We start from the raw sequence: 24,470 nt of genomic DNA on the forward strand, positions 1-24,470 counted from the left end.
AACATACTGTTACCACACATTCTGAAATAACTATTATACATGTTAAAAGATGTTCAGCCTCACTAGTAATTAAAGAAATGCAAATTAAAACAACAGAGTTTGTTTTTATGGAATATTCAATGCTATAAGGGTTTAATGAAACATACAGTCTTTTCTGTTAAAGTAAATTGGTATAATCTTACAGGAAAGAAATTTGACAATGTGAGGAGAGGAGACCCCCCCAAAACAATATATTTATAACAAATGTATATTCTTACATGTTTAAACTCCAGTCACCCTAAAAGTACTCTCCAGTTGATGCAATACACCTATTGAGATGTTTTTTCCACTACTCAAAACAGTTTTTGAATTAATTGGTTTTGATGCCTTTTAGTGCTTCTGGCTTTTTTGTTTCACCTCTTCTGTGTTGGCAAAATATTTCCCTTTGAGGACTTTTTTCATCCAGGGAAACAAAAAAAAGTAGCTTGGGGTAAGGTCGGGTGAGTAGGCATGGTGGGGCATGGGGATCATGTTGTTTTTTGGTCAAAAACTGCTGAACATTCAACACGATGTGGGCAAGGGCACTTGTAAATCACCCATAGTGAAATGGGCAAGCATGTTGAAAGAGTCTTCAAAAATAATTCACTGAAAACTAATGCAGCCTCTCACAACAACGCCAGCGGGTACAGTGATACAGATAGGTTCCTAGAATACTCATCTAGCAGGGAAAGCCTGTACTACAAGGGGCCTATCCTCCAGAAGATAATTCTGATTCTTTTGGGTTCCCTCGCATATGTAGCAAAAGTCTTTAAAATGTTTAAGTATAATATTTCTAAGAGTTTATAGTAAAAAAAAATAATAATCAGGAACACAGAGATAATATATGCCAGATTGCTGTTTGCTGTGTTCCCAATTTTTCACAATTATAGAAAAATATGTAGTAGTGAGAGTAAGTGGTTAAATATACACATCGTGGAATATTTCAACAGCCTTTAAAAATAATGTTTTAAGGGAACTTACTTTTAATAATAAATTACTTTTGATATGTTAAGTGAATTCCATTTCGCACACTTCAGTAATATATTGTATGTTTTTGATGTTTTATAGTTGTTATCAGGGTAAAAATGTCTTGTTATTCTCTTCAGAAGTTATTTGTCAACTGCCACAGATATATAATAAAACTAATTTTAACTGTATTGAGCTAAAATTTTTTACAGTGCCTCACATGTAGTGCTCAATAAATATTGACTATTATTGTCAAAGACCTCTTAAGAACTTTCTTTCTAGAAAAGTGCACATATTTATGTATACAACCAAGCATGCAACTTTATACCCTTTATGGGCCATATAAAGCCCATATATGGACCCTCTTAACTGGGACCATGTTGAAGAATCCCTGCTGTAACTGAAGAAATCTCTTTACTCTTGAATGCAGTTGAATCAGTGTTTGTTGTTCAGGGTAAGAAGTGCCTAAATTACTCACTTGATATCTTTAGTATTAAGGTAAAACAAATGCAGTCTTCATTTAACTGCCTCTTTAAATGACTGGGTAATTTAATACACAATTTTATGGTATCACCTTGCGTGGTGATGCTCATATTAATTGGGGGATTGAGTCCCAAATAAACATATTTTACTATGGAGATGGCCAGAAGTCCATTGTGATGGTTTAGAATTTGCACTCATTCTCAGCTTCCATTTTTTCAGCTCCCTTGAGCTCTGTGTGTTACTGTTTGAGACGTTTGGCTCCCACTGCTGCCACCACCACCACTTCCAAATCTATGAATAACCCAGCTGCAGCAGCCATGAGGGTCCTAGATGTTACAAAGTGATAGAGGATAATAAACTAAGTAGCGATGGATTAGAAAACTAGATTGCCAGTTGTGTTCAGTTCCAGGGCCATGTTTAAAGGGGCTGCTGAGCCTTGGCTGGTGTGGGTCAGTGGGTTGGGTGTTGTGCAGCAAATGGAAAGGTTGCCAGTTGCATTCTAGTCAGGGCATGTGCCTGGGTTGTGGGCAGGACCCCTGTTATGGGGGTGCAAGAGGCAACCGATCAATGTTTCTCTCTCACATTGATGTTTCTCTTCCTTTTTCCCCTCCCTTCCCCTCTCTCAAAAATAAATAGATTTTCATAATGAATAAATAGGCTGTTGAACAAGTCCAGAAGACAGCAACCAGATGACAAAGAATATGGCTGTCACATTATATTAAGAACCATGGTCAGAGCTAGGGAGAAGAGAAGACTAAAGTAGGGATAGGAGACCTGTTACCAGCCAACTGCCTTGTTTGCCATTTTAGAGAGGCTGTATGGTTTAGTAATTAACGAGTTTAGAGTTAGACCTGCATTCAATTCCAGCTCTACAGTTGTCTTGCCAATATGACCTGAGGCAAGCACCTTACCCTCTGACCTCAGATTCTTTTTTAATAAAATAGAAATGATAATATCACCTATAGGATTCTGAGGTGTTTTACAGTGTTTGAAAAGCACTGCTCAAAATCTGGCGTTCTGTAAGTGCTCATTTAATAAATGTATAACGTTCAAGATGATGTTTCCTCTCAGACTGAAATTGGGAAAATGAGTTAATGGTATGGAGAGGCAGATTCTGGCTCGGCATGAGGAAGACATGCTGTCCCTGAGTGTGTTCAAGCAAACACTGAGCAACTGTCGTATCAGAGCTGCTTGGGTGCATGCTGCCATTCAGCAACAGGGCATAGTGTAAGTTCCGTTTCCAGGGTCTGAGACTTTTATAAGGCAGACCTACATGAAAACTGTTTTATTAACATGATTGTTTATATTACAGAATTAAGTCCAAAGGAGTTGGGCTTTGAAATAGCTTAGTTTAACATAATGAGATTTTTATTGGCTTTTTAGTTATGCTATTTACAAATTGAGAGAACTTGCTAAAGATCACTGGTATGAGTGATATTACTAGAATTAAATGCAAGTCATAGAGGGTTCCAGGGTTTTGTCATTGAAGGGAAGCTAAGCAGATGTTAGTTATTAATTAGCACCTTGCGGAAATTTAATTAGATTTTAATACAATGAAAGGGCCAGGTTTTTTTTAAATGCATCACAGATGCTATTTAAGTTTCACTTAAAACAATTTGGAATGAGCCTAATAATATTTTTGTTTTTCTAGAATTTATATTTAGCCTCCTTCTAAAAATACTTTGAAGTACCAGCTTAGATTATACTAGATAGGTGAGGAAAGAAAAAAGAGCTAAAAGACCTTCCTTCCCACATCAGTTCAGAGAGCCAAGAAATATATCTTCATATTAACCACTGTTGCTCTAAGGGAAATTACGCAGAGAAAGAACCTTTATACCTAGGGACACAGAGTGGTGTAGTGAAAGTACCTTTATTTAGAGGCAGAAAACCTAGGTTTATTTCCTTCTGCTGCCGTTGGCCTGCTTTGTACCTTTTCACAATTCTTTTCATTTTAGAAGACTCAGTTACCTCAGCTGTAAATCAGGGGATATAACCTTGCTTTGTGTGCTTACATGGATGTTACAAAAGTTAAATAACCTAGTGTCTATATGAAAGAATGGGGTAAACTGTAAAATATTATTTAAATTTTAATTGTTCTTTGTGACATGAGGATAGCATTCTGAACCAACACAAGAATTATTTTATGTTTAAGAAAGAAATCATGAGCTTACTTAAAAATAACCAAAGATTCTGGAGACAGGCAATGTGGAGACACGTGACATTTCCTTCAGGATCTTCATGTTTTCCTTTCCTTCTACAGCTATTTTAAAACAGTAAGAAAGATACAGACTCTTTGGGGTCCCTTTATTCCAGCAAGAATTCATTATAAGAAAGTCTTTTAAGAGAAAAATAAAATATTTTCATTAGTAGTCCTTTCCAGTCTATATTTGCCATCCCAGACAGTAGTGAACTTTGAGTACTTTGCTTCCAGATAAGTTACATTCTATTTAAAATTATATGTGAGCTGCTTAGAAATCTTACATTTTTAGAGACAATTTAAAAAATGAAATGAAGAATTGAAACAACAGAACAATGTTATACCCTCATCTAGAGTCACCAGTTGTTGTTCTTTACTGTCTTATCTTTATTGCTTATACACTCCCACGCTCCCTCTTTTGCCAGATCATTTAAAAGTAGCCACAGCCATCAGAAATATGCTACTTTAATGGTCATTTTAGCTGCCGTTCAAACGCCGTAGAGCAGCTCGATTGCTGTAAAGTTTCTGCCCGCTGGCACCAGCTGTTAGTGCTTATTATCTGAAGTCTTCAGTACATTTTACCGCAGACAGGAATTCTCTCTGATTAAAGTTATCTTCTTAGTAATCCCTGTGTGATACCTCCTAAACTTCTAAGGTACGGTCAGAAAAGAAGTATTTGACTACTTATTAGTGAGTTCAAGACCCTACAAACTAATGGCAGTGCTATTCTTGAGTAAAAGTAAACTACATTTTGTGAATGCCTTAGTTTTTTTTATAACATGCTAAAATAATCAAGTTTTATATTTTCAAGCAGTTTGAAAAAAGGAAAACCTCAACAGTTTTAATGGAACATTTGTTACCATTTGAATATTTCATTGGCTAGAAGGTTTATTTATTGGTATGAATTGATGCTGTGTGACAGAAAATATGCCCATTGTAATCACATAGTCTAGGTATGACTACAACCATAAAAGCTATTTCTTTCCTTTTTTGTTCCAGGAGATTTTGACGAGTTCACTCAGGATAATAATGACACTATGTTGAAAAACATAGCAGAAGATCTTCGGAATTGCTTACCTCTAGAAAGCATGCTTCCCTCAGAACATCTGGCCCTCCAAAAAGTAATTGCATTATTAACATACTCTTAGTGCTGCTTGAGGGTTCTCCAGTTCTCCCTTAGTCCCGTACCCTCTCCAGACCGATAGTCCTGAATTCTCCTTTAAGTAATTTTTCATTTGGTTCTTCAACCATGTTTCCAATTCTTTTGAGTCTCTAACCCTCTGGCTCCCCAGTACTATTCATTCAATAGATATTTTTTTGAGGTTGTCCTGTTTGTCAAGCAATCAGCCACCTTACCCTACCCCTAAAATCAAGGCCCGGCAGTAGCCTGGTCCTGCCTACATCACTGTCCTGGTTTTCTCTTCCCTGGTCTGTTTCCCTCGCTTTTATCAATGGTGAAGTTTACCTCTTTGTTTCTTTCTCCTGCTTTTGCATTGTAGAATTTTTGCTTATTCTTCTATTCGTTTATTCCTACAGTTAGTTCTCATTTTTCTTCTCCACGCAGCCCCCCTCATTGAAGTCCCTTCAAATCCCAACTCCTATGGGCTATATATGCTATAAATAATGTTTCCTAAAGCAAAGCTAATAATAATCTCTTCTCCCGCTGACCTGAAACCAGCAAGAAACAAAAAACCATATGTTTTTTGGCATATGGTTTTTCAGCGTGTAAGTCCTGAGCAGAGGAACTAAATCCTGTACATTTTTAACAGTACCGTGCACATTGTGAACATTTAGCAAATCTTAGTAAACACCTACTCATTCAGAGTGGATTCTCAAAGGGGGAAAATAGTGAATAGTGTTAAAACTGAGAGAAATCTTTGTAATACAGTTTGGGTGTTACTAGTAAATAAATCTTAGCAGTATTATTATATACCACAATATATAAAATGAGGAAAATATTCATTGCATGTTAATGATTGACCCACAGTTCCCTATCCTGACAGTGTTTCTATCTTCCTTTGTTTCCTTCTGATCCTTGTGTATGTTCATACATTTAGCATACTTGTGATACAGATTTTGTGTAGATGTAGACATAATTTTGTAGTTTTCCAAGCAGATAGGATGACAGTTAAGGTAGAAGAAATCAGACATTTTTTCCTTTGTAGCCACTTGCTATTAGACAGTATAAAATGTATCGCAGTATTAAGAAAGAGCCATTATTTGTGAGCATGAAGTTTTACTAAGATTTTTATTAATTGAAAACTTTGCCTCTAGGCAAAAATTACTAAGTATTTTGATGGGTAAGTCATTAACATGTACGACTCAGCATACCCTTTTTATTGAGTAGTGTCATTTCTTGGGAGAAATCTCTCTGGGTATCGATGTTTTTACTAGAAATTGCTTCAGATGGTCAGGATGGTCTCAAAAATACTTTCAACTAAAATTTTGTATATTTGTCATAGCCATGTTTTGCATCATCAAAGGTCAAATAAAAAGTTGACCACTGACAAAATGACCCCCATTTGTATGATTTCTTTGAGACTCATTACCTGAATGAATGGGTGCAATCCATTAAAGAAGCAGCTAACCCCACGAGTTGGGGGCTCCTAACCTGCCGTGTCAGCCCGGGCATAGCCCGGGAGACATTGATGAGAGCTCAGCCTTAGGCTGGCATCCCGCAGCCACTGGGTGACAAAGCACTACATTCATGTCGGAGTTACATTTACCTTTTATTAAAAGTTGTACCAAATTATCCACTTTTTTTTCATTTGTACCATTCCTTAAAATAAAGTAATTTGGTCCCCTCCATCCCTGCAAAAAAAAAAGTCTAAGAAATAAAATGGAAGAAGAGCACAGTTGCCAGGCTTTCTGTGTCTTGTTGCTGGCAGGATTTTAGCATATGAACCACTGATGTTTTGCCTTATTTAGCAATAAAAAGAGACTTCTTTGTACTTTGTTTCTTTTGATGTGTTTCTTCTCTCCACCAGATACAGCAGCAGCCAGAACCCACAGTTCACGTTGATGCATTCCTTTATGATGAAGACGTTATTGATTCATTATGTGAGGAAGGAAAAATGAGCAGAAACTACTGTATGGTGTGTGGCTCACACCAGACAGCACCTTTAGGTGGGCACTCAAGTATTCAAACCTGATGATTTTGTGTGTACTTCTCCTTAGATGTCATGACTATACAAATTATTAACAAACTCATTCAAAGTTTTCTGAAAGCAAAAGGCCAACCTATAGCATAGCCATTACCAATTACTGCAGTTAGGGAGATGAAATAGAAATATTGTCTAAGGAAGCTAGGCTACTTAGTGTCTCCAGGGAGTGTATCTCTGCTTTTCACAGAAACTGCTTAATCAGAGATAACTTTTCAGGTAAAGAAACTAATCACAAGTCACTGAATATAGGGAACTGGAGTTAAATATAGTCAAGGGGCCGAAATGTTCTCCCATTGAAAATATTTTGTTGAATGAACATGAACTCAGATAAGAATGATGGATAGTCTTGAGAAAGAGTTTATTCAGGTCATGACTAGCCCTTGTAGAGTATCTCTGGTCCATCACAGAAAACCAACACTAGGGACAGAAATTCCTCTGCATCTCTGCCTCCTCAGATGTAGCACGCGTGTCCCAAATGGCAGACTAGACCGACTGCATGCTGCTACTATATTCTGTTAACATATTATTTGTCCAAACTGGATGTGATTGTTTAGGAAGTTACTTTAGACATGCTATTTCAATCTCCTTGCTGCCTTAGATTTATTACTTAGAGTGGTCTACCTTCCAGATAAGGAAACTTGTGCTTACCATTCTCAAAAGTTTACTACTACCAAAGTGGTAACGTGTTGCTAATACAAATATATTGTACCCATATTGTAATTGGGGGTTAAACTTCCCTGATTTGCTGTTTTAAGATTCTTATTTTTAAATAGTATTTATGGTTTCTATTTGAGGTAGTTGAAATTCACAGAATAGAGAAGAACTTAGACAAAAACAATAGAAAACTAAAAAGTGAATTATAACTATAACACTATCAGATCTGATTTATTAAAATTTATAAAAGATTTTATAATCTTATGTTCAACAATAAAAATTTGAAGATTAAAATGCATTTTCCCATAAAAATCAGGTTGTAAATAGTGACTGAATACCCATTCCAACCCAGATAACTGTAGTGAATATGAAAAAGCTATCACTGTGTGGGACTTTCCTTCCCTATATGACAGAGGGCTTGTCTAGCTACTAATGATGACTGTGCCGCCCAGGACAAAAGCACTAATGTGGCAAAGAGGGTAGCGAAGATGAAGATCCTGGAGAGATAAGGACTACAGTGGTCAAAGCCCACCTGCCTATTACTTTTGAGGACTGACCATACCCTTTATTTTCTTCCAAGGGATTAGCCAGCCTGCTGCCATTTTCTTTGCCACAGTCTATTAGTTGTTGTGACCAACATTTCTTTCCTTCCAGATAATTGTTATGTAGATCATAACATAGTGAGTCTTTCAGTTACTTCTGTATCAGAAACAAACAGACTTAGGCTCTCCTAGATATTTTATTACAGAAATAATGGATTGAGGAGATGGCATAGGAGGCTGGAAATTGTAGCAATTAAGCTAAAGGAAATAGCAGTTCCTGGGAGTATTTAAACCTCCTTCAGTTCTGCCCCTCTTCTGCAATCCAGAACACATTTTAGGTTGGTTAGGGCTGCCACGTTGTGCAACTCCAGAGATGGTCATACGTTTGGTAGTCTATGGTCTGTGCAGCAATATGAGGCAGTTCTGTGGTTGGCTCTGGGGTAAGATGAGAAAGCCAGATGGTATGGGAGTTAGGAAGCAGTACCAACGAACAATGGGTCATAGGAACAAAAGGAAGTGAGAGGCACAGTATAGGGACGGGCAGCTGAGTAGCTGTTCCCTGGAAGTCTTTTTACATGTTGGAGACTTCATATTTATTCTCTAATGCAGTTCAGAGTGAGTGAGTGAGTGAAAAATTATCACATTAACTTTTTCTAAATAACCTCTAAAGGGCTTTCATTGATTAAGAAAATAAAAACATGAACTGTCCTTTATAAATACAGGTGAAAGATTAAGAAATACAGAATGGAATTATTAGTACCCAAGCAAAATGTGATGTTCATTCTGTTCTAATTCTCCAGGATTTATTTCTCATTCCTTCTCTCTCATGGAATTGAAGTTCATTTATCATCATGTACTCCCTGATCTGTCGGGAAAGCTCGTGGTTGACGTTGGCTCCAGGCTTGGCACAGTCCTTTACGGGGTAAAGTCCAGCTTGTGGACATACTCAACATTTGGAAAATACTTTCTTCTCCTCCTAGGAACAGTTTTGCCTGCCACCATCCAAGGTGACAGCTTGGTTTTATTTATTGGAGTAACAATAATAAAGTTAAAACAGTATAGTGAATTTATAATTTCAAAGGCCAGCTCTGCTTTCCTTTATTAGTTTGTCCCTGTGACACAGATGAAAGAATATCAACACAACAGAAGCAGGCCACCCTCATAACACTTTGCTGCTTTGTCAGCCACCACTGCCTTCTGATTCTGTTCTCTTTGTACTGTGCTAAAATTATATACTAGCTTTGATAAGAGCTCTTATAAAACTGACAAATTTACTTGACCTAGGAAATTGCATATGGCCATAAGAAAGTCACCTAACACCTCTGAGCCTCAAGTTCCTCCCTGTCTAAGTCAGCAACCTAAAGACACATCTTGCTCCAATTTTCTGTGATCCAGAGTTTGTAAACCTTTGTTTCTGAATATCACTTCAATGTGTCTTTTTTAAAAATTTAAATCACGCATATTTTTAATGTTCTTAAATAGTTTAATCAAAAAACTGCAATGTGGTTTCTGGTTGTCATTAGCAAACTTGTTACAACATATGGTCAACAGCAGGAGAGGCCCATGCCAGAAGCAGGCACGAGCAGTTCCCAGCACCATTGCTGGCGCTGCACAGGAACAGTTAACTCTGCAATGATTCATTTATTGTTCAGTGTTAAAACTTGTCTTCTGTGATTAGGAAAGATAGCTGTAAAGGAAAAATACACAGTTGTCAGACGGTTTTGTTTGGAGAACATTAGAGATTGTTTACCATACTTTGTCCACTGTTGTTTAGTTTGTTTGATTTGTTGAAAAGGTATATAGTTGAAGTAGTGGGCTCTGCTGGTATATGGCAGCATTAGTAAATTTAAACACATTGTTATTTTTCTTCATATTAGGTCACTGAGTCAGTCAACAAAATTCTTTAATACTTACATATGCTCTGTTAAACATATTCTAAAATCCATGATGAGCTATAAATACAAATTTGGTTTACACTTACATATTAGTTGATGTAAAATGATATTCAGAATGTGATTCGGCCTCTCCTTCCAGATATTGTTTTGTTAGTGACACCAAATAGATACATAACTACATATTGTCAATTCTTGATTATCCTTGTTAACCAACTGGTCATTATTTTGACAGATTGCCCGACAGCAGGCTGACTTCCCTAAGCCAAACAGAACACACCTCCAGCTCTTCTCTGTGCATGATTTTCCAATTATAGTCCCCACAGGTTTACTCCTTTTTTGCTTTTCCCTGATGCAACTTTTGAAGAAATTACACAAATAGGGTATTACATAGAGAATCTGTATATGATCACTTTTCTCATTTTGTTGAATGCACAGTTTAATCAGAAAAAGAAATCAATCTTTAAAAATATAATTACTTTTAAATAATGAAAATTAAAACTACAATCAAGTTCCTGACCAGTAAGTCTTTAAGTTCTTAAAGTTTTAAGTTGTATATAAACTGCAAGATGTTATTTATCTCTTATTTTTACTTTATTGAATTCTGTTTTTAAAAGTTTGACCTTTTACATTTCAAGTAGAAATAGACTCACAATAAAAAGTTAATTCATTTGCATCCTACTGTATTCTCATATTTTAGGGTTACCTTTACAGTTCAGCATTGCAACTGTATGGAGTAGAATTGAATGGAGACTTCTGCCAGTTGCAGGAAATGATCATAGAAAAATACCAGTTTGCTGACAGAATAAAGGTACCATTTTAAATATATATTCTGTTATTTATAATATAGCATAATTTAGCCAAATTTCTTCTGCATTGTAGTTGGAAAATCTTTTATAAATTTAATCTTTATTGTGTTTTTTTCCGTTGCCATTTAGTCCTCTTATACCCCTGTCCCCACAAAATCAACACACTGTTGTCCATGACCATGGGAAATCTTTTTTAATCCATTCTTGGTTGCCGTTGTATAGAAACAGGTTTGAGTTGACTTAATATTTTAAAACATTAATAAAGATGAATTGTTATCATTCCACTCACATATTTGTCTTCCTCCCCAATTTTATTAGAAAGTACATATTTTTTTCTTAATTTTCTTCATATCAGCTATAATATTGGTGGCAGCACTTTTTACTTTCTAGATGTTGGTTAGAAGTATATTTAATTAGCCCTGGCTAGCGTAGCTCAGTGGATTGAGCACGGGCCTGTGAACCACAGGATCACGGTTTGATTCCCAGTCAGGGCACATGCCTGTGTTGCAGGCCAGTTCCCAGCTGGGGACTCACGAGAGGCAACCATACATTGAGACTTCTCTTCTACTCTCCTTCCCTTCCCCTCTAAAGATAAATAAATTTAAAAATCTTAAAAAAAAAGAAGTATATTTAATTAAACTATAGAAAGTAAGCAAAAATATTAAGTAATGCTCACAGTGTTTCTCTCCTGTTTTCTAAGCTCTCAGGAAAAATTTCAGACGCCACAGAATAATAAACAGTTCATGAGGGAATGGTGCCCTGGGTTGGGCTCCAACAGAAGTTTTCTCTTTTTCAGCCTTTTTCATCTCATGGCATGCATAAACTAATTAGTAAAATTCTACAGCACAACTAAAATCATAATTTTTGCCAATCTGACAAAAATAGGTATAATTTTGATCAGTTTACCCAAAAAAAGGTAATTACTTACCCTTTTTGCTCCAAGTGACCTTTTTAAAAAATCAGGTGCCTCATAGAAGGCAGTATGGTGACTATGAGAGGGAAACAGGGTTGGGGGAGGAAGAAGAGGGTAAAGTGGGGCTAAATGGTAATGGTAGGAGACTTGACCTGGGGTGGTAAACACACAATACAATATACAGATAATGTAGCATAGAATTGTACACCTGAAACCTATATAATTTAATTAACCAATGTCACCCCAATAAATTCAATAAAAAAGAAAAAATATACATGCCGATGCTTGTATGTAATGATTTCTGGTACCAAGAATTAACCAATCAGATGCAACCTTATTATGTGATATGACCAATAAGATGCAGCTCTGATATATGACCTATATATTTATGGTTCAAGACAGGGCATTCACACCAGATGGCTATTGTTCTGTTGTCTGTTGTCATTTTTTTAATTTGACAATCTAAGGGAAAAGAGGTCTCTGCTCCTGACTAAATAGTCAGATATTGCATGTTTTAAAAATTCTTATGGCACACCAGTGGAAAAATCACTGCTATATGTAAAGGGAAAAATAACCAAAAAAAAAGGAAAGAAAGTTTTTTGGTCAGTGAAGTAATTAACCCTTATTTCAGTAATGATCCTACACTTTTAATGGCAATGTAGAGAAACACTGAGTATCTAACAATATCTGATATTAAGGATAATCTAATGTTGAAAGTCATATCTCAGTAAGATTAAGGATCTAACCTTGCCCTTTTATATAGAAGGAAATTTCTTTACTTTTTCCTCCTTCCATCTTTCCTTCACCTTCTTTGTCTCTCTCTCCCATCTTAGAAATAGAGAAGGAAATTACCAAAACTAATTCATTGTCCAATAATAAATTCATAGATTTTTTTTATAATCCTGCATGTATTGAATCAAAACATGACTTTCACACAGTAAGAATCACATATTAGGAATATCAATTTAATTGGAAATGAGATTTAAAAATTAGGGCTTATTAAGAATCATAGTTTATAAATGGACAACCAAGTACTTTTTTGCTTTTTTAAAAATATTTATCTTTAGAGGGGGAGGGAAGGAGAGAGGGAGAGAAATATCAATGTATGGTTGCCTCTCCTGCATCCCCTGCTGGGAACAGATCTGCAGCCCAGGCATGTGCCTTGACTGGGAATCGAACTGCAATCCTTTGATTTGCAGGCCCATGCTGAATCCACTGAGCTACACAGCCAGGGTTTTTGTTTTTGTTTTTGTTTTTTTAAAGATTTTATTTATCTTTTTTGCTAGTTTTTAAAAGATGTTAAAGGTGTATAAAGTAAATATTTATTAACATTTTAGAAGATATTTACCCCTTGCTTTTCAAAGGAATTATGTGGATGTACATACACCCATGCACATACTTTCCCAGCTTCTGTGGCCATGAGCAGCCCAATGGCAGAAAGCTGTTTTTATACCATTTACTGGCAACCTTAGCAGTTAACTTCCTTCCGTGAAACTAAAGACAAATGATGGATTTGAGGAACCCTAAGATAACAAAAAGATAACAAAAAGGAATTCTAGGATAACTTTTTAATAATATTTGTTGAAATCAATTAGCCTTCAAGGCTCAGTCTTTACTTTTCTGTTTTGTTTTTGTACTTGTTTGGGGTTTTTTTGTTTTTTTTAACAGGGGTTTCCTCAGAAGTCTAGGAATCCTTTGTTATGTGCTCATACTTTAGAGTGAGAAACAAAAATGCTGATCGAAGTTCTTTTTTAAAAAATTGAATTTATTGGGGTGACAGAGGCTGAAGTTCTGACTGAAGCACTGAAGTGGGGTTCTGAGCACTGTGGGCTTCACTGCTGAGTGATCTCATTTGGGTAATTAATTAGTTGGAAAATATCTGATGAAGAATCTTAAGATCTTTCCTCTTAGGACAGTCTGATTGCCCAGGGGGAACCTTTCCAAATCCCCTTACTCCGGGCCAGCAGTACCTGGGAACTGAGAGGTGTGGGGTTCTCAGTGTCCTGTCTGTGTATTTCCTTAATTCCCTTGTTTTCAGTATATTATCCTTTCCTTTAACTAGGCCTGGCGTCCCCTGGCCCAAAGACCTTTTTTTACCCTTTCCAGAAAATTATATGAGGATCTGCCTGTTTCTTAAGTTAACTTTCAACCAAATTATCTTTGGCATTTCTTACTCCTTTACTCAGAGATAACTGATACCACTAATTATGAGCCTTTTGGAAATTCTGTAGTACAAACCACATTTGGTTCTAACCTTGCCCTTTTATATAGAAGGAAATTTCTTCACTTTTTACTCCTTCCATCCTTCCTTCACCTTCTTTGTCTCTCTCTCCATGGAAGTGAGGAAAAACTTTCTATATTTCTGGCTTAGAAATCAATTTTTTCAGGTCTCCTAAATTCCTTATTACATCCTTTTTTTCCTGACATAAATTTTGTGTGTGTTATTTCTATCCCAATTATCCCCATCCTCGTGAGAGTACCCCTTACATTTTTAAAACCTGTTATTGGAGTTCAGGAAAGTAGAAGAGCCACGTACATGTGTCATAGGCATGGAAGACCCATTGATTTAAATTCTTTCCTTTCTTCTGGGCTAAAAGTAAACTTCTCTGCATTCATAGCCTGCTCACTTCCTTTGATGGCACTTAGAGTGAGCATAGCTGTTTCACCCCATTAGTAGATTATGATGTATTTGAGAGCAGATATTGTATCTCATTCATTATGACACAGCTCCCTACACAGTATCTAGTACATGGGAGATACCCATTAGAAACTGGTTAAATTGATTTTGGTCACTTTGTGACCTGTTGCATTATTGGCATTCCAGTTTGTCCAAAACCATTCCTAGGGTTTTTCCTGGGACCTCTAGAGCAAGCACCTCTGTCGGTTGCCATAATGGATTGATCCACCTGCTTCTTTTCTATCCTACCTGTGGGGTAAGGGTTGGGGAGAAGTGAACAGAAATGGCAAAGGAAAAGAAGAAATTGTGTGAAAGCTATATTGTATCAGTAGGTTAATTTACATACGTATTTTGTATCTAAGCTACATATCTAGAAGGTTAAGTGATTAACTTTTTTCTGCATTCAAAAACATGTCAAAGCTGTGCTTCAGAGGTTCTGGGCCACTTTAATTTAAATTATGTTAGCATTTGATTATTTTTAAAAAGAAATCAGTCCCTACAACCTCCTGAATATTACACATTTGTAAGGCCAAGTGTTTATTTGGAAAGAAATCACATGATACAGAGTAGTTAAACTTTTTCTAAAATAAAAGTCTTTTGCTTTGCTCTTGAACAAATAAATGTTTCTTCTTGTTATCTTCCCCATTAATCTGTCAGACTTGATGATTGTGGTCTAAGTTAATTTTTTGAGGTATATAATTTTTAAATAAATTGTTTTGTTTTTTGGACAGATAATATATTCCAGTGAATTTTAGATGAAGAGTCAGGCAAGGCCCATTAACCTACTGTATTAAAATTTTATAATTTATAAATTATTTTTATAGCTTTTATGGTTCCATTTGATCTATGAATCAAGACAGATATTATGAATTCTGTCTTATTTATGAGGACCCTGACTACCTAAGTGTACAAACCTCGTTAATGATGGAGCGAGAACTTGATGACTCTTACAACAATTGATGGAGTCTTCCCTTACCTGAGGGGCTATGCTCCAAGACCCCCAGTGGATGTCTAAAACTGTGGATAGTACCAAACCCTATATATATACACTATGATTTTTCCTATACATATATACCTATGATAAAGTTTAACTTATAAAGTAGGCTTATCAATAATTAGTAATAAAATAGAACAATTATACTGTAGTAAAAGTTATGTGAATGTGGGTCTCTCTCCAGTAATTTTTATGTTTTTCAGTCCAAACCATTCCTTACTTGTAGCCAATGGCTTGGTGTCACTCATTTCAGGGGACCACGTACTGGAGGCTCAGTGCTTTCTGGAGCAGCGCATTGATATCAATGGGAACAAGTTTTCTGTTCGTATCTACCACCCACAAATGTAATGACTTTTCCACAGTAACTAAGCATTCAGTGTGTATTGTGGTGATAACTTGCAGTTTGAGATGGGCCACGAAACTAGCATGAATTTCTTTTTCCTTCTTCACATGTAGAAGATTTGTTCTTACCATAGATCTTAGCAACCTCAGCATTTGATTTTTTTTCTTTCCTTATTACATCTAGAACTTTCACCTCTTCATTTAAAGGAAGTACTTTAGGGCTTCTCTTTGGCACATCTGAATTGCCAGCATCACTGCTCTTGCACTTTGGGGCCGTTACTAAGTAAAATAAGGGTGACCTGAGCACAAGCACTGCAATACTGCAACAGTCACTGTGACGGCCAGGATAGCTACGCAGTGACTCGCGGCTGGGAGCATACGTGGTGTGGATGGGCTGAGCAAAGGGTGATCCCCTCTAGGCAGGATGGAGTGGGACAGCGTGACATTTAGATGTGCTCCTGACAACACTTTGCAGTTTAAAACTTCGTATGAATTATTTATTTCTTGGATTTTCTGTTTAATATTTTCAGACCATGGCTGACCACAGGCAACTGAAACCACAGAAAGCAAAACCATGAGTAAGGGGGGACTGCTGTAGTGGGAAAAGCTCTGAACTAGGAGTCAAAAGAGTATACTTAGGACTATGTTAAAAAGTTCCATCTAAAAGAAATAAACACATTTTCACAAGTTTATGGGTTTTATTAGACGTTATCTCCCATAGGCAGTCGCATTAAATATACTGTACTTTCTCCCATTTTAAGAAGGGTTTACTTTACATGTTGTTAACTTTATGATCTCACAGCATTACTGAACCAATAGATATTTCTCCTGTGATTGTAGAGTATCTTTGTTGTCTTAAATGAACTCATTGTTCTTTAGGTACTTCATGCAGACATCTGTACCCAGGATTCCCTTCTACAAAATGCTGATGTCGTTATAATGAATAATGTCTTCGAATATTTTCTTGATGAGGCAGAACAGGCCAGGTATGCTCTTTATTCAAGCAAGAAGTCTGTTGTTATCCAGCAAAGTATGAAAAGGGATTGGTAAAACAGAAATGTTTTCATATCAAACTTTTAAAAAATGACCTCAGCTGTGAGGAGGTTATATTTAAAAGCAAAGGTGTTCTGTATAAAACAAAAATAAAAATAAACTGTAACCCTCACTGATCTTGCTCAATTGGTTGGAGTGTTGACCCATAGCAGAAGGGCTGCGGGTTCGATTCCCAGTCAGGGCGTATGCCCAGGTAGCAAGTTTATTCTCCTACCCGAGTATGGACGCATACGTTCCCTGGTCTGCGTGAGTCAGGGAGGCAACCAGTCAATGCTTCTCTCTCTATCCATGTTTCTCTCTCTTCCTTCCTCTCTCTGAAAGCAATGAAAGAGTGTCCTCTGGTAAGGATTAAAAATAAAATTAAATAAAAAAGTAAACTGTCTAACTTTGTAAAATACTATATCTGATTTTAGATAGACATAAAATGATATCATGACCCACGCATCTGCCTCGCAGTCAGGAATGAAATAAGGTATTAGTTCCTAGTAGGCCTTTATACTGATTCTTTTCTTCTTTGAAAAAATATGTATCTACTATGCTATCACAAAATGAAGGGAATTAACAAATGCCTATAAGTGGATATAAAACAAGATATAAGAATATTAACCAAAATTGTGATTAATTATCAAACTTGAAAAATGTTCATGAGGGGTAATAGTAGTTTCCTTGAGTTATTCCACTATTCAAGTAGTGGAAAAATTAGCAAGTCTGTGATCACTTTTCTTGACTTCTCTGCCACAATTTAATGCTTTGTGACCCATAAGGATCTATAGGTTCCTTTGATTAGAAAATTCCTCTAGTCTGAGATGCTGATTTTCTGTCTAGTTAGGGTTGCTGAGTTCTTACTTATCGTAAGGGCATATGTATAGTCTAGATGCAGAGAGGTTCCTTTCCATGGGTATGAATGGGAATACACAAGTGGTTGGGTTAGTGCATCAGTGAGAGATCTACCTCCGAGAAATAAAAATGCATGGGATACAGACCATAAACAGTTAACACTGAGTAGAATCCTGAATGGCTGACCCTCTTTATTCTGCCACCACCTCGTCTTTTATATTCTTCCCCCAGCTACCACTTTCTCACTCCCACATGCACACTCACACGCATGACTAGTAGGTTATCACTACAAAACTAACTATGTCAGTAGTTTCAAAAGAAACTACCTCAACAGAAAGCTAATCACATAATTGAAGCCCAGCCACAATGAATAACAATTTTTAGTCACAGGCTAAAGACCAGAAAAACAACATTAGCGAAGTTGTTTTAACCAGAGTGCTCTCTTTTAAGTTTAATTTCCAGTAGACAAAGTATGATTAGCTTTTTACCTTTTTAAATTAATGACCAGTAGCCAAAACATTTCATAATTATTGGACTTGAAATATAATCAAGTTTATGTTGTATAAGAAGTTTTAAAACACTGTAAACTCTGGAGATTTATTATACGAAGACTTTGAATGCTGAAGAATGATGAAAGCTACTGCTAGACTCGATACTGGAAAGACTGCATGTTAGGATTGTTTTAAAAACTTTCTCAGTGCATTCATTCACAAACCCTACAGGGTTCACTGAGTAGGTGTTTGCCACCTGTGTTAGTTCAGTCATTTTTCCTAAATTAGTCTAGTACAATGAATTCTAAATATAGAGAGGTTATTTCCTCTCATGGTTAATTATCTTATCTCCATCTTGAATGCCAGTTGACAGGAGACAGATTAGAACATACGGTAAAGAATTCTGATACTAGAATTATTTTGACAAAACTGATCATTTACCCTTATTAACTTTATATTGTAGTGAGTAAAAGACAATAGATGGCCAGTATATAGCCTCCACAGATCTGTCATCTTAATCAGGATCTGAGAGCAAGTGGAATGGTACTGCTATGGGAGTTAGTACATAAGAGAAAACAGAAATATATCATAGCCTTGTCTAGTGTGGCTCAGCAGATTGAGCAGTGCCCTGCAAACCAGAGGGCAGCCAGTTGGATTCCCATTCAGGGCCTGGGTTATGGGCCACGTCCACAGCTGGGGGCATGAGAGGTAACCTGTTGATGTATCTCTCATGTACTGATGTTTCTCTCCTCTTTGTCCCTTCTTCCCCTTTCTCTAAAAAATAAAATCTTTTTTAAAAGAAATATAATAATAGATAATGTGTTTCCTATAGATAATAGGAAAGGCTGAGCTTTCAGAATGTTATATCTCATTACAGGGTAACATGCAGATTATAGAGTCATGAGTTTAAAAGGTGCCTGTATGTACCAAGACAGCTTACCAGGAACAGCAAGTGCTATTTTGAGAGCCATACAGAGTATACTCAGCTTCTTCATCCTTATTAAATAAACTTTTAACATACATCATTTTTAAGGAACCACATCAAAAGAAAAAAAAAAGAACAGCTCTTGCCCAAACGCAGTGATATTTATTAACAAACACGGATACATGATTTTACATTTAACCTGAGGTGGAAAAAACATTTGTATCATTTTGCCCAATGAACTTCAGAATGTATTAAACTTAACCATTATTATAACTAAAATAATTGCAAATGACACAGCTGCCCAGCTGCCCCACTGCAAGGGATGCATATCCCTGCTTTGCTTGCTCATTGCTCCCCAGTAGTGGACTGTGCTGTCAAGACTGCGGAATCCAGTTTGTGTCTGCACTAAAGGTCCATCAGAACTGGTCAGCACTGCGCCCTGACATGTACACATACACATGGCATTCGATCATGCTTTAAACCTGGCTGATCCCACTAAACTTCTCAGGGGTCGTATTGTCCAGAAGGCTTTCCATTCAATATTTATGACAGTCAAATAAAGTATGATTTCATTTTTGGTATTGTTTTAAGAGATCTAATCTACATATTATATACCCTTATTGTTTGTTAGTTTTTGCTTGGTGTCTGGTGTCTATGGTCTTTCTCCATGACTCGCCTCTACCTCTACCCTGCAGCCCAGTTCGATTCTGCAGAACCATTTTTGACACGCTCTAAAGAATGTCAGGGCCTCTAACTGCTGATGCAGCTTTGACTTGTGAATTGGTGTTCAAACTGAGTTTTGGTTTACATTGCCTTGTAGTAAACCAAATCACAACCCTGTTAAATCTTGTCATAGTGTAACTTCATAATTCTGTCAACCCTCCTTCAGGAACTAAAGAATTTACCTATTTCTAGTATGTAGTTGTGGTCCTGTTTTCTTCAGGCAAACATGTTTCGCCCATCTGGATTTTGAGATACCACCTGTACGGCATTTTCTTTTGTCATCTTTGTTTTTAAAATTTTTTATTTATTGATTTTAGAGAGAGAAAAGAAGGGAGATAGAAACATTGATGTTTTTGTTTCATTTATTTATGCAGTTATTGGTTGATTCTTGTGTGTGCCCTGACCAAGGCTTGAACCAAATGCCTTGGTGTATCTGGACAACACTCTAACCAACTGTGCTGCCAGCCAGGGTTGTCATTTGCATTTTTTAAAAAAGTTTCTGGTGTCTGGTAAAACCTAACATATAGTTTTTAATGTGTTGTAGAGCCTGGGAATTCATCAGCCATAATGTAAGGAAACAAGGATCGTTATTAGTGACAGTACCAAGTCTTGCAGAGTCTCTCTCAAGTCTTCAGGTATGTAAGCCTTCCCTGCATTTTTATTGTCAAAACTTTTCTTCTATGTTTTTCTGGTAGCTGTTACAATATTCTAGAAATGTTGTCTGAATATAATGACAGACGATAGGAAGAATAGCAAGAACTCCTCTGGCTTAAGAACTGGTTTGCGGTTTAACTGGCCTCAGGAACTCTCACATTGTAATTCTTTTCTTGATTCATACTCCTTTGCTTCTCTACTCCATTGTTCCAACTGTGCAGTTACAGTTTTAGAATAACAAATGCTATTAAATGTTTGTAAGAGGCTTTGTACACCCACATCATAACTTCTTCCCTTAGAAGAAAAGGAACAGAGTAATGCAATGTTCTATAATCAAATAAGTAACCTGGAGGCTTCTAGGTCAGTTTGGAATCTCACACATACCACCTTTCCTCAGATTCTTCATATAAAATGAAGCTGATATTTAGTAATAAGATTCTACTCCGTAAGTTGATCCTTATATAAAGGTTAATTAGTATTGGTAAAGCTCTTTGAGATCCAGGTGAAAGGTACAGTTGTGTTTCTTAATACAGACTATTATTATTTTCTTCAGTAGGGCTTTCCTTATATATAAGCACTACCAAATTTAAACATGTATATTTTTCCTTTAAAAAAACTAAAAAATCATTAATCATACCTTTTTAAAAATTTTTGTCAGTCATCTAAATTATAAAAGTAATTCATGTTTTCCATAACACAGGAAATAATCCATAGACACAATATAAAACAAAAGATGTTAATCTCCCCAGTTCCCCACCACTTAATTTTTTCCCATGAGATCCCCACTCCGTAAGTATGTGATCCTGCTATACTTTTCTATACTAATGAGAACATATCCTTTAAAATATGTGGTCTCCAATTTAGGATTTCTATATATAATATCTTGAAATAAATCAATTATTTTATCAAAAAAACTACTTTCACACTAAAAACATAAATCTGTCTAGATAACCATAGGAAAATAATATTTATGAAAGAGTCCTTATGCATAAATTCTTGAATAACTGTATTGCTCTCCTATTTGATGAAACTTATATAGACAGATGTATAGTATATCCATTGGTGGCCCCAGAATTTCTGTGTCACGGAGACGCAGGTGTGCACGGTGAAGGGAAGGGCCCCACAAAGGTCACGGAGGGAGATGAGCCCTGCACGTACCTGCTTAGCACCATGTCTGTATACACAAGCAGTTTTTCTGTCTTCTCTCTGCATTCCCATTGTTGCATTAGTCTTTTTTTGTTTAAGCCTAATGATAATTATTAGGCTATTTATATTAAAATGATTATTGTATTCCATATTTTCTTTATTCCTTAAAATTCCCAAATCTGAGTAAATTAATTTAGTCCAAGAATCCACAGACTGTTTAGTACAACAAAGAATTGTTCGTGTGGCACCGTGTAGAACTTAGTCCTGCTCATTGTAGTAAAAGTCTGTTGTGTCCAGTTACTTAGTCATGATTTCTTCAAGGAAATAGGATCACACTGCATTTTCATCTTTGTTTATCATCTTTTTTCAGGTTAATATACAGTTAGCTTTCTGGGTAGAAGAGGTGCCACTGAACTATGATGTGTACCCAGAAAAGGACGTTGACAGGGAAGCTCTTGAACAAATACACTTATATAAGGTTCTCTAGCACTAAAAGAGTCCTACCTAAGTGTGATGTTTTGTGAGTATATTAAAAAATAATGAAAAAGGCATATATTCCCATTACACTTAACACTTATTTTTTTCTTTGTATTTTTTCTAGCCTTTGTACATGTTTACATATTTATAAATGGTGCATATGTATATATACAACTTTGATTTGTGTATAATTTAATTAAAATATTTATCTGAAAATATGTGATTTTCCTCTGGTTTCTTTTATTCTGTTACAAATATAAGAAGTCTTTCTTTAGTCACTAACTCTGTCTACCAAGTCCAGATATGACAAAAAAAAGGAGAAAAGAAGACTAGAAGTAGCTTCAAAATATCAAGAAAGAAGAGTGAAGGGAAGGGAAATTCCACTGTATCCCAGTTATTAGATCTGGTCTTTAAGGTTCCTTGGACACAGCTTTAGCTGAGGAGTCTAGCACAGGGACTAAAATAAAAAATAATTACAGTTGCTAGGGAAAAACAAAGCTAAAAAGATAGCCTCTAAAATATAAATAGAGAGTTATACCTAAGAGGAACAATTACTGGTAATTTTTTTTCTTTTCTGTATTTTTTATTTACAGTTTTCTATAATAACTATTTCTTTTGACTATATATTTTTTATAATGACTATATTTCTCAGAAAGAGTAAAACTTTTTTAAAGAATACAAGGGAATATCAAAACTTGAACACTTAACTGGTTCCAGTAATTTCATATTTAGTATTCTGTTAAAATTGCTTTTTAAAACTAAACTAACCCACATTTAGGAATCGTAGCACCTTTTGCAGATTTGTTGAAAGAGTTTATCTGATATATTTTTTGTAATTACCTGCTTATGAAAAAGAATTTGCAGTAGCAATCAATTCTAACTTTCAAAAGGCAGTTATTGGTCAATAGCTAAACAAAATGCTAAAAATAAAAAGACAGCCCTGGCTGGTGTAGCTCAGTGGATTGAGCACAGGCCTGCCAACCACACGATCGTGGTTCGATTCCCAGTCAGGGCACATGCCTGGGTTGCAGGTCAGTTCCCAGCAGGGGACTCACCAGAGGCAACCAAAGAGGACCTCCGGCCAAGATGGAGGCATAGGTGGAAACACTGTGCCCCCTCCCACAAGTAAATTTAAAGACAGCGAAGTTTTAAAAACAAAAACACAGCCAAAACAGTGAAAATCGAACTGTACGGAAGTCCGACAACAAGGAACCACTCAGCCAGACCAGTAAGGGGGGGCGGAGTCAGTGGCGGGGCGGGGTCGGGCTGGAAAGATCCGTTGGTCCCTGGGACCCAGGAGCGGAGTCGGAGGTGGTTGGTGGATCCCAAGCGTGGGGTGGCGACGGGTGGACCCAGTGAGGGTGCAGGGCTGCTGGCTGACTGCGGTCACACATTCATGCACAGATAAACCAAGCAAAGGAGCGAACAGTGAAACAGACCACTTAGGCTAGGGCCCCAGCAACTGGAAAGACTCTTGGGGTTGAGGGGCCGGGAGAGGCTCCCAGGCTCACAGAGAGTTTGTTGGAGAGACCCACAGGGTCCTGGAGAGTACACGGCCCACACACCCGGGAACCAGCACCAGAGGGGCCCAATTTGCTTGTGGGAAGCCGCAGAGGGGACAGAAATCTGAGAGAGGAGAGCAGAGCAGAGCGCCATTTTTTTCCCTCTCTGACCCCGCCCCCACATACAGCGTCACAACCCAGCAACTGGGTCGCCTGGCCCTGGTGAACACCTAAGGTTCTGCCCCTCAAACATAACAGGTGTGAACAGACCAAACATGACTCAAGAACAGATCTAAGCCCCAGAGCCTATAATTCTAAGTGACCAAGAAATAGCCAATCTTTCATATGCACAGTTCAAAACACTGGTGATCAGGATGCTCACAGAATTGGTTGATTTTAGCCACAAATTAGAGGAACATATGGAGGCTAAACTGATTGAAATGAAGGGAAATGCACAGGAAACCAATAGTGATGGAAAGGAAACTGGGACTCAAGTCAAGGGAGTGGACCAGAAGGAAGAAAGAAACAATCAAACAGAAAAGAAGGAAGAAATAAGAATTAAAAAAAATGAGGAGAGGCTTAGGAACCTCCAGGACACCTTTAAACATTCCAATATCTGAATTATAAGGGTACCAGAAGGGGAAGAGGAATGGCCACGAGTGGAAAACTTATTTGAACAACTAATAAAGGAGAACTTCCCCAGTCTGGCAAAGGAAATAGATTTCCAGGAAGTCCAGGAAGCTCAGAGAGTCCCAAAGAAGCTGGACCCAAGAAGGAACACACCAAGGCACATTATAATTACATTAGCCAAGATTAAAATGGAGAAAATTCTAGAAGCAGCAAGAGATAAGGAGACAGTCACCTACAAAGGAGTTCCTATCAGACTGTCACCTGATTTCTCAAAAGACACCTTACAGGCAAGAAGGGGCTGGAAAGAAGTATTCCAAGTCATGAAATCCGAAGACCTACAGCCAAGATTGCTCTATCCAGCAAAGCTTTCATTTAGAATGG

At 36.9% G+C, this 24,470-nt stretch overlaps 1 protein-coding gene across 3 annotated transcripts in view; it reads left to right on the forward strand.

Moving 5' to 3' along the window:
• The window catches only part of LOC118993936 (uncharacterized), a 30,486-nt gene extending 8,321 nt beyond the window's left edge, over window positions 1-22,165 (forward strand). For all 3 annotated transcript variants that reach the window (XM_037056467.1, XM_037056465.1, XM_037056466.1), the window contains 7 exons: window positions 4,664-4,785; window positions 6,652-6,790; window positions 8,825-8,946; window positions 10,617-10,727; window positions 16,531-16,637; window positions 20,225-20,315; window positions 21,851-22,165. In XM_037056467.1, the coding sequence (XP_036912362.1) occupies window positions 4,702-4,785; window positions 6,652-6,790; window positions 8,825-8,946; window positions 10,617-10,727; window positions 16,531-16,637; window positions 20,225-20,315; window positions 21,851-21,967 (771 nt within the window). In that variant the 5' untranslated portion in view covers window positions 4,664-4,701 and the 3' untranslated portion in view covers window positions 21,968-22,165. The remainder of the gene's footprint in view (window positions 1-4,663; window positions 4,786-6,651; window positions 6,791-8,824; window positions 8,947-10,616; window positions 10,728-16,530; window positions 16,638-20,224; window positions 20,316-21,850) is intronic.
• Window positions 22,166-24,470: the final 2,305 nt, after the last annotated feature.

This window comes from Sturnira hondurensis, unplaced genomic scaffold (assembly GCF_014824575.4).
Source record: "Sturnira hondurensis isolate 20B ecotype Veracruz unplaced genomic scaffold, ASM1482457v3 Scaffold0008948, whole genome shotgun sequence".
Classification (NCBI taxonomy): Eukaryota; Metazoa; Chordata; class Mammalia; order Chiroptera; family Phyllostomidae; genus Sturnira; species Sturnira hondurensis.